Here is a 10,953-nt window from a genome sequence, read left to right as displayed (position 1 = left end):
GAGTTGGGAGTACTACTTGAAGGGCGAGGGTGCCTAACCTGCGCCTCGATTCGTTGGAGGTTGGATTTTGCTGAGTTCAACGATAAAGGCGCTTTGTTCGAGTCCCGGTTCGACTGTGGTTGAACTAGTTAGATTTGAGGACGAAGGCGTCTAGCCTTATGGTTCGAGCGAGGTCGAACTCGTTGGATTTGATGGCGAAGGCGCGTAGCCTGAGTCCCAGTTCAACTATTGTTGAACTTAGTCGGTGCTGATGGCGAAGGCTCATGGCCTGAGTCCCAGTTCAACTGTTGTTGAACTTAGTCCATTTTGATGGCGAAGGCGCATAGCCTGAGTCTTGGTTCAACTGTAGTTGAACTTACTGGCGAAGGCGCATGGCCTTTATTTAATGGCGAAGGCTCATGGCCTGAGTCCCAGTTCAACTGTTGTTGAACTTTGTCCATTTTGATGGCGAAGGCGCATAGCCTGAGTCTTGGTTCAACCGTAGTTGAACTTACTGACGAAGGCGCATGGCCTTGATTTAATGGCGAAGGCGCGTAGCCTGAGTCCCAGTTCAACTGTTGTTGAACTTTGTCAATTTTGATGGCGAAGGCGCATAGCCTGAGTCTTGGTTCAACCGTAGTTGAACTTACTGGCGAAGGCCCATGGCCTTGATTTAATGGTGAAGGCCCGTAGCCTGAGTCCCGGTTCAACTGTTGTTGAACTTTGTCAATTTTGATGGCGAAGGCGCATAGCCTGAGTCTTGGTTCAACCGTAGTTGAACTTACGGGCGAAGGCACATGGCCTTGATTTAATGGTGAAGGCGCGTAGCCTGAGTCCCAGTTCAACTGTTGTTGAACTTTGTCAATTTTGATGGCGAAGGCGCATAGCCTGAGTCTTGGTTCAACCGTAGTTGAACTTACTGGCGAAGGCGCATGGCCTTGATTTAATGGCGAAGGCTCATGGCCTGAGTCCCAGTTCAACTGTTGTTGAAGTTAGTCCATTTTGATGGTGAAGGCGCATAGCCTGAGTCCCAGTTCAACTGTTGTTGAACTTTGTCAATTTTGATGGCGAAGGCGCATAGCCTGAGTCTCACGCTGTGGGTATTGGGTGCTGAAGCTCGGTTTTGATTCGAGACCTTGAGCAGCTTATACGTTGTCTTCCCAATCGGGGTATGTAGGCTGTCTTGAAGCGACTCTCGGCTCGAGATATCTCCGTGCCGGTTTCCGGCCGGAGCCCGTATCGGGGATGCGAGAGATGCGTTTACAGAGATCCGTCCCTTCGGGGGGGGGGGGGCTTCTTCTATTTGTTTGCACTATCTGAGATCGGAGAGAGAGAGAGAGGTCTTGGATCTTGATTTGAGATCTTCGAGTTCCCCTTCGAGTTTGGCGTTTCTTTCCTTTTGGTCCAGGGAAGAACTACGCGATTTTGCTAGGAAATCCCCACAGACGGCGCCAAATTGTTCGCTCAAAAGTTATCATATACCTTATGAGTGTAAACAATATAAATAAATCACGGGAAAATCATAGCAAACCGTAATAATCCATTAGACCAAATGAAAGATGCGCAAATAAGTACTCAGCGTTAGGAAGAGAGACATTAAAAGCTTTTATTGATAGTATTGCTTTGGTCTGCCTCTCCATGAAGAGGTTCAGAGCCTTACAATGATGTTCCACTTTCCCATAATATGTGTATCGTTGTCTCTTTCTCTCTCTCTCTTGAATAGTAAAGAAGAAGAAGCCCCCCTTTCTAGGGTTTCCTCTCTTGGTATTTATAGCCGTGAGCTTCGTGAGCTGGCAATAAGTGGCCGTGACCACGTTGGGGTTTCGCCTTTATGATGACGGACGGGCCGTGGCCTTGTTGATCGAATCAGATAAGGGTTGAATACCGTTAATTCTGAGTGGTCGTACCACTAATCAATCATGAATTAACTTAAGACGGGATTAATTATCGTGGGGTCGGATTCTGACCCATACATTAAACAATACTATATTTATGCTTAATTGAGTCTATTTTATGTGTCGGTACGTTGAAGACGAAATTGGGGGCAAAGTAAAGATTTTATGTGTATTTTATACACTACAAGAATGAATATGATTATTTAATTAGGGGATAAAAGAAATCAAAAGAAGACAAAAGAAATCAAAAGAAGACAAAATAAACAAATTGAAAAGAAAGGAAAAGAAAGAGACAAAAACGTGAAAGAGAGAGACAAGAAACAAGGATGAAAGCTGAAGAAAATGTTAGGCTACAGAAATTGAAAACGAAGCAGCAGTGTCTGGCGAGGCGAAGCAATTTTTTTGAGCACGCGACGCGCAGCCTGACGCGAGGTGCGTGGCGACGCATGTTCCGGGTTTCAAGCCTATTTTATCCCCTATTTAACACCAATTTTGAGAGGGGAGACCGACATTAGTCCGGGAAGTCGACCTAAGGAGGCAAGGACACACTAGGAACAAGGTAGAGAATTCTTCTACGAGTTTTCACTTCCCTCTCCCTATTTTCATTATTGGTTATGAATTCTAGTATTGTAGTTATGCGTACAACTTATCTCGCCTGCTGCATAGTATGTCTTTTAATTTTGCAGTATAGTAGGTTTCATGGGAGGTGCAGCTATCGTAATTGGTCTTCAACAATTAAAGGGTCTCATAGGAATCTAATTATTTTACTCAAAAACTGATGAGGCTTGACCGGAAAAATACCCCCCAACGACTCTTCCCTTTCTTGCTTCATCTATTTTTTTTTTCTCGAAGAACGGCAACAACCAAATATTTCCAGCAACTATTTTCTTCCACTCCAATTCTGACAGAATCCTTTGTTAACGAGTTAAACCTTCGGCCGATGACGAATATGAGGATTGACCACTCATTATCGTATTATTTTCTGATGGAAGCATGCCTGATGCCGTATTAGTCTTCATCAGCAACTAGAATAACTTTTGAAAGGGTAAATAGCTTTTCATCAAATTCTTAGAAATATCACTAGAAATTCCATGATGTTTGGCTCAAAAATTATCGATATACTTTGCAAGCTCAAGAACAATCAAAAGTAGGAAAGGGTAAATCGTAATCAAATATAATAGACCTAGAGATGAAAAATGAAGTTGTTGTTGTAGATCTAATAGTGTAAAATGATAATATGAACTCAAGAGAAAATATTCGTTAGAGATAGAGATAGAGAGAGAGTAGGAGAAAATGAGAGAGTTGTATTATTCCAGAATCAACCCCCTCCTTTACAATGTGAAGGTCTCCCTTATATAGTAGGAGACCTCCCTCGAAGTAATCAAAAAGATACAAAAATAGGTAACGTTTTCCTAGTGAAGACATTGAGTCTTAAACGATGTCGCTTTTGTCTCCACGTCCAAGTCGTACCCTTACGTTAGTTGACGTATACTCACTGGGCGTACCCATTGGCATAGAGACGTTGACGGTCAAATTTGACCCTATACACATGGCCCTTTTGAAAACCCAAATCCTTATATCTTCCGGAACTTACTTTATTATGGTGAGACTATGGAGAGTGGTTGATGTAGTGCAAAAACCTAATTTTGCTGAGAGAAACTGAACTTTTATTTTGGGAGCTCAAATTCAACTAAATTAAAAAAGGGTCGAGTTATGGGTACCTGGTGATAGGGTGGGTATGTTCTAATAGTAAGACGGTAGGGGTTCTTTTGAGCCAATCGTATAACGGAGGGTAATTATAAACAATTTTCAATAATAGAAGGGAAGGGTATATAAGACCCTTTTCCGTATTTGAGAAGTAACAAAACACTTTACAATAGTCTCGCGTGCTGTTGAATCAAAGCGCTATCCGCAACAAACTCTACAAACCAAAATGAGTACTATGCTCATCTCCCAAAACATCCATATTTACTATACTACTAGTATCTTTTACTAGCTTCCGACTGGTTAATGTGAAGTTTCCTAACAAGACAAACGAGGTCACATGAACAAATATTTTGATAAACCCGATTCTCATTGATGATATAATCTATAATAATGACATAGTATTAATTACACTATCAAAGGGAAATGCATAGACTCGGAACAGGGGAAAAGAATGTACACTAAAACGACCAGAACACAGATATTGCTGCTGGTTGTTTAGAAGAAAGCAATTTCAAACCAAATACCTTTCTGGAGTACAAAGGCAAACTCTGTGGGAACCGCGCTTGGCATGGCGGACGCTTGCTAAGCAAGGCCATTGGGCCAAAGGTCTCTGAAATACCATTCATCTTAGATAGCTCTATATATAGAATGGCAGCAGAGAACAGCACATGAGAACACGTAAACGAACAGGAAAATTTTCTCACGGAGGACTTTCACTTCTCTAAACACTCACTTCTATGCACCTTTACGAAGCTAACTTTTCCGAGAGCCTCTAACAGTTGGACTAGTCACCATCCTTGAACTCATACTTGCAGTTCTTAGAAGCCTACGAAATTCTGACAAGCTTATCTTCCCATCTTTGTCGATATCTGCTTCTTCTAGAAGTGGGTCTATGGAGCCCTTTAGGCCGGTATGCTGCGTGAACATAACCATCATGTAAGTAAATGTCAGATATGTCACAATTTGGGGCTAGCATATCCCAACAGAATATGCAAACTATCAATATGGAGGATCCACACTTTCAAAGATCAATGAAAGATTTATGTGCTTAATAAGTACAGTATAACCATGTAGCTTAGCAACTCTTATTTCTTTTCTTCTCGCCTTTTTCTTTTGGAAGAAGCATGTAAATACCACATTGTTAATCACTTGAAGTAGAAAATATGACATACTAACCATTCTAAGTTCTTCAGGAGTTATGAATCCATCTCTATCAACATCAAATTTCTCAAAAGCAGCTTGCGATCTTTCCTGCCATTTTGTAGAATTATGCTCCTCCAACTGATGGACATGTAGAGTGGCTGCGACAAACTCTGGGAAATCAACTAGCCCATCTGTGTTGCTATCAATCTGCCAATCAATGAATAAAATGCTTCAGGATTCTGAACTGTAGAAGAAACCATGTAGTTGGAAATGCAGAAATTTATATGCAGAAAATAAGAGCATGGACAATTGTTGAGTAACCCCTCAGATATCACATGGATTCATGAGCCGGAATCACAGTACTGCTATGTGACATCAATAAGAGCATTAACAATTTTTTTTCTTTATATCATTTTTTATGGCTGTTTGTGCATTTGTCCGATCCTTTCCCATCTCTTTTCAGAGAAGTAGGTACTAAATTGGTTGGTAACATATTCCAGCTTGAAGCCACATCAGGTATTACATAGCAATAACTTAACATTCATCACATGTCCTATTGCAGTGCTATACATCATTCTTAGATAAATGAGTTTACCGCTTGAAGAATCTCAAGAACCCGTGACTCTTTCATCTTCCAGGGAAGATCCTTAGCAAGGGCCTGCATTAGAATTGAATGTCATATGCCATAACATAGATGACAAAAGGAAAATAAACGTACACAATGCTTAGCAGAAAGACAGAAATCTAAGTGCTCGTGATTTTAGCCAGGTACTTAGAGAACTGTACAGGAAGAAACTAACTAGACCATGAAAGATTGGAAATACCTGTCTCATTTCTTCAAGGCTAATGACACCATTTTTATCCACGTCAATTGCAGAAAACTGATCCCGGACACCTGCCAGCTCCTCCTCATCAACTGTACTAGCCAATGCCTGCCAGGTAATGAAATTTCATGAAGTTAATATTTTGTACATTTTATTTTGACTTAGCCACAAAAAGGTCTAAGAAAATAAGAAGCTATGAGTTTACCCGTAAAGCAAACTGTTTTAATCGACTATACTTGACAAATTGTCGCATGTTTGATAAGACGGAAATGTCCAGTGGAATCTCAGATGCATCACCTCCTTCGCGGACCCATGGATGCGCTGAAATGTTTGAGCATATCAGTTTGAAACACGTAGTTTGTTGTATCAACAACTTAAGGCGATGAACACCAGTAACATCTAATTGAATAAAAAAACCTGTGAAAATAAGTATATCTGAAAGTTGTTCAATAAGTTATCAAACATGGAAGCTATTTAGCCAAACGTGACAGCTATAATGGACATCCAACACCGAACATTGCTGATGAAGAAGTAGGTTACTCAAAACTGACAAAATCAGTGTATGAATCTTTGGACCTTGAGCTACTTCTCTGATGAATCATGCTTTGTCATAGTAAAACTTAAATAGCACTAAAAAGTTGTACTAGATCAGAATACTATCACTTACATAGGGCCTGGGCAGCAGTAAGTCTAGCGCGAGGATCCTTCACCAGTAATTTCTTAACAAAATCTTTAGCACTGTTGCTTATAGTTGGCCACGGCTTGCGACAAAAATCAGGCTTGTTTCTTAGTACCTTAGCGTAGTAGAACCACAGTTAGGAACAACAGTAAATCAGGTAAAGCACAATTTACTAAACATGAGAAAGAACAAGTTAAACCTCTCAAAGGAATAAATAACACTTTTGAATAAGATTGTCTTTAAGGAGATAACAACCAAGCCAAATTAAACTTATTCAAAGAAATATCAATAGCTTCCGTGGACTCAAAAGAGAACAAGAAATTTCAGATTCTAGAAATTCTGGTACTCGCTATATATTGCAAAGCAGGATACTCAAGAACTAAACTAAATAAACCAATAAACTAACACCAGACACACTGCAAAATGCGAAAGAAATTCTGAAATTTCAAATGAAAAATTAGCTAATAAAAAAGAGACTGGAAATTTTAATCTTCCAAAGAAAGGCAGTAAAACATGAAACGTACTATGAAAAGGTCAACAAACAATGGTAAACATGCTGCTTCTACAGAATATACAGCTCATTTCTACTAAAGCGTAGAGATCATAATTCATTTCCAGAACTTAGCAAGAAAAGACACCCTTTGAAATGTTAACCAACCACAGAGATATCAGAATAAAAATGTTAGCAGCTCACCTCCTTGAATATGCCATCCTCTGTTTTATCCCAGAAGGGCCGACGGCCACAGAGCAAAATGTATGTAATAACACCAATGCTCCACACATCTGATTCAGGTCCTGATCTACGCTTTAATACCTCTGGCGCTACGTAATATGCACTGCCAACAATATCTTGGAACTTCTTCCCTGCATTTATTGATTTTCAGTTACAAGTTTTTACTATCTGAGGAAAAACGATAATACGCTACACCATTGATGACTATAACAGATTTATGAAGAAGATTACAGACCATAGCATTAATGAGCTTTTTTTTTTCTTTTTAATAAGCAAAATGAGTTTACATCAAAATTTACCACCAAGTAGATTTACGGACATCCAGTTACCTGGTCTTATGAAGTCTGAAAGACCAAAATCTGTGGCCTTCAATGGTGAATCCTCCTTTGGAGATTTAAAGAGAAAATTCTACAAGAAAGAAACATGTGTAAGAAAAGCAACATGTAGCAAGCACAAACAAGCCAACATAACTTCTTGCAGACCTCAGGTTTCATATCACGATGCACCAAACCATGTAAATGACATTGAGCGGCAACTTTTAGCATCTGGCGTACAACTATTGCTGCATCTTTCTCGGCATAACGGCTGTCCTTTCTGATAAAAGTAAATTATCGGTAGCTCATATAAGTATTCTTCTTAGCCAGATATAAAATATAGAGCAGGCACTACCACCCATGATTAACTAAACCTGGTTCATGCTACTTACTTGGCCAAAATACGGTCCAAGAGTTCTCCACCCTCACATAACCTAGAGGAAACAAATTTGAAATCTATTAACTCACCAGTGGATAGCGTGATCAATTATAGAGAAAGGAATTAGGACCCAAGGAATCAAAACAGAGGTCTAATAACAAAACTTACTCCATTACTATGTAGACATAGTTATCATCCTCAAATGCATTATTGAATTGAACCACATTCTCATGACCGGATAAGGCCTTCAATATCTTGACTTCTCGTTTTACATCCTCAACTGCAATCGTAGGAACCATCTGCAGTAATTCAGGAGTTATGGTATAGTTGAACTATAGTAGATTAGAACAACATGAAGTTCAAGGCAAGGTAACTGAATATGCAATTGTACTAAAACTTAACAAGTATCCAGAAAAGAAACATCAGCCCCATCATCACAGAAGGGTGATCACATCTTAACTGGTGTGAAGAGATTATAGGAGACAAAGCTGGAAGAACCTTTCACCAAATGAAAATTCCATAAAAGTCAACAAAGAAAAACATAGTTGTATCAGGCATTAATAACCAAGATTTTGTGCAGTCAGTCACAGACAAGTCCATACCAAAAGAAGCTACTGGTGCCTATTGACTAGAAACCAGCTCTTTTTAAACCAGGTCAAGGAAGCCATTTTCCGTCAAGTTGTACATAATACTAACTGCAGCATCATTCATGGAAGGCAAAGGTGCAGCGCAATAGATGTTTCTCAGCATTGTCAAACTCAGAACCACAACCACCATTATTAATCAAACAACTAACATACACCTATAGGTTTCGAGATATATGTCTATTTGCAGGCGCAGCTTTATCCTCTAACCATGAATAACAATTAACAACAGCTTAAGTTGGTATTTCAAAATTTGGCAGAAGATACTCTTCTGCACAAAAGCTAAGCAAAAAAAAAAGAAAAAAACAAGAAAAGATGCTAAAGCTTTTTACATTAGTGATTGATAGATATTCTGGTCTATGAACGTAAACCATTTTGAGCATCTCTGTTAGAATGCACAATAGAACTCAACTATCAGTCCATCAAGACATTTGAAAAAGAGATTCAAAAGAAAGTCTTGAACCCATAATTAGGATTTAACAGAAACGTCTCACAACTCTGACAAAAATTTCAGACGATATCCCAATTTGATGCACCGCATAATTCCACAATAACTTAAAATTCCAATAAAGTCGGAGACAAAAATCAGATTTTTGGTATAGAAGAGGACGGGCAAAATGGAGACAAAATAAAAAGGGGAGAACCTTGTTCTTCTCAATTCTCTTGACAGCGACGCGATCTCCATTAGACTTGTGGGTGGCAACGTAGGTGTAACCAAATTGGCCATGACCCAACAACTTGCCAATGGTAAACCTCTTATCAAAATCTTTATCATACCCAAAATCTGTTCTCTTCCCACAAGGAATAACCCCACTCTTCTGTCTCCTCCCATTCTTGTGCTTCTTAACATTTTGCTGAGAATTCCTAGGTTGTTGTTTTTGATGTTGGCTTCTGTGGTTATCTTTAACTTTCTGTTTATTGCAATGAGACCCTTCTTGTTTTGTTGATGTAATTGTGGATGTAGAAGGTGGATTGGCTGTGTTCCTCCGGACATTCACGGTGGTGGTGGTGGTGGTGGTGGAGGGGGTGTTGCTGTTAGAACCACTAACTTTTGAGCTGGAAAAACAGTTATTACCCATATTTAGGATATGAATATAAAACCTCAATGTTTTTGGAGAAAAACCCAAATCATCAGACAAAATGGAGAAAGATTATGGATATAAGGAGAGAATTATATGGGGGGGAGAATGTGAATGTGAGACAATAATAAAGAGATTTAAAAGGAAAGATATTAGAAGGAGAAAGGAGGAAAAAGGGAAGAAGGAGAGAGGAGGTGAAGATGGACCATGGTTCTCATGGTCAAAACAGAGACTTTTTGAAGAAGAACCATAAGCCCCACTTATTTTCAGTTTTATGGAGGGAGAAAAAAACTGATAATTTTACCCTTTTATATTCTTTTTTGTCCTTTTGATTTTCTGTATTTTCATTTCTATATTATGGCCTCTCTCAGATTAAGAAAATAGACATGAGGTTTTTGGTTTTTTCCTTCTGGAAATAATTAGGAGTCTGTACGAGGACTGCTAAAATCGGCAAGTTCAGACTGTGGATGTCGGGCTGAATAACATGGGAATATAGTAAGTACGTACAAATTTTACAATCACATACAAATTCACAATTTTGAATATTAATAAATGTGCTTCATTTAGATACATCTTTTAAATATAATAAGTCTAGCTGTCCATTTAGATACAAATTATCACAAATTTAGATTAAGTTCATAATGGATGTGCTGAAAAAAATCCAAATACAATGTTAGATGTGTGTGAATAAGTCTCACACGAAACGTTTTTTTTTTAAAAATAAATTAATTAATTACTCCCTCCGTTTCATATTAGATGAGGTACTTTCCTTTTCGGTCTGTTCCAAAACAAATGACATATTTTTAAATTTGAAAATAATTCAACTTTAAACTCTTTCATTTTACCCATTTACCCTTAATGAGAAACTTTTATAGCCACACAAATGTCATGACCCCAGAAACGTTTTACCCCTTAAAATTTAAGACCACAAGTTTCAAAAGTCTTCTTTTTTCTTAAACTTCGTGTCGAGTCAAACTACCTCATCTAATATGAAACAGAGGGAGTATAAGGTATTGGATAATCTTAATGCATGATATGTATCACACTATGTTAAGAATATTTTTGGGTCATTTTAACATAAAAATTGGTATTAAAAATAATAATTTGGCAAGATGAGTATGGAAATGGTGAAGTGACGCGTAAGGTCTTGTTTATTGTCCCTTATCTATAGTTTCAAAACGCATACACAATGTCTTTGGGTGACACGGTTAATCTCCAAAGCATTAAATTGTAAACATTCTCAAAGGTTGGCATTTAGACTGTTGAATGCTACAAACAAAAAAGGAATTTTTTTCTTATCTATACCATATATGAAATCTTATTACTAAAAATGTGCATAATTTCTAAATTACCCGTCCAGTCCATATTATTTCTACAGTTTTTGTACCAATCATTAAAAGCTAATTAATAGCAGTTGTATCTTCCTATTTATGCGAGCTAAATTTTAGGAGAAGAATATTCTGAACAGATTTGGCGTGAATATTCTGAACAGATTTAGGAGAAGAATATTGAAACAGAAAGGAGATTTCTGTTTTTCATCTTCATCTGTTCTTCCATATATTTTCCACCATTGATAG

The 10,953-nt window shown here is 38.3% G+C and overlaps 1 protein-coding gene across 1 annotated transcript; it reads right to left on the bottom strand.

The window, feature by feature from the left end:
- Positions 1-3,914: 3,914 nt before the first annotated feature.
- Positions 3,915-9,777, bottom strand: LOC109217842 (calcium-dependent protein kinase 28-like). Its single transcript, XM_019382120.1, has 12 exons — positions 8,942-9,777; positions 7,822-7,952; positions 7,667-7,708; positions 7,443-7,554; positions 7,290-7,368; positions 6,922-7,091; positions 6,216-6,342; positions 5,754-5,869; positions 5,549-5,656; positions 5,320-5,382; positions 4,758-4,931; positions 3,915-4,496 (listed from the first exon to the last, which is right to left on the bottom strand). The coding sequence occupies exons 1-12, from the start codon at positions 9,374-9,376 to the stop codon at positions 4,335-4,337; spliced, it is 1,719 nt and encodes a 572-aa protein (XP_019237665.1). The 5' UTR covers positions 9,377-9,777; the 3' UTR covers positions 3,915-4,334.
- Between the last annotated feature and the right edge of the window lie 1,176 nt (positions 9,778-10,953).

Source organism: Nicotiana attenuata, unplaced genomic scaffold, assembly GCF_001879085.1.
Source record: "Nicotiana attenuata strain UT unplaced genomic scaffold, NIATTr2, whole genome shotgun sequence".
NCBI classification, from domain to species: domain Eukaryota; kingdom Viridiplantae; phylum Streptophyta; class Magnoliopsida; order Solanales; family Solanaceae; genus Nicotiana; species Nicotiana attenuata.
The sequence above is the reverse complement of the archived record's forward strand: the minus strand, read 5'-3'. Positions and strand labels throughout refer to the sequence as shown.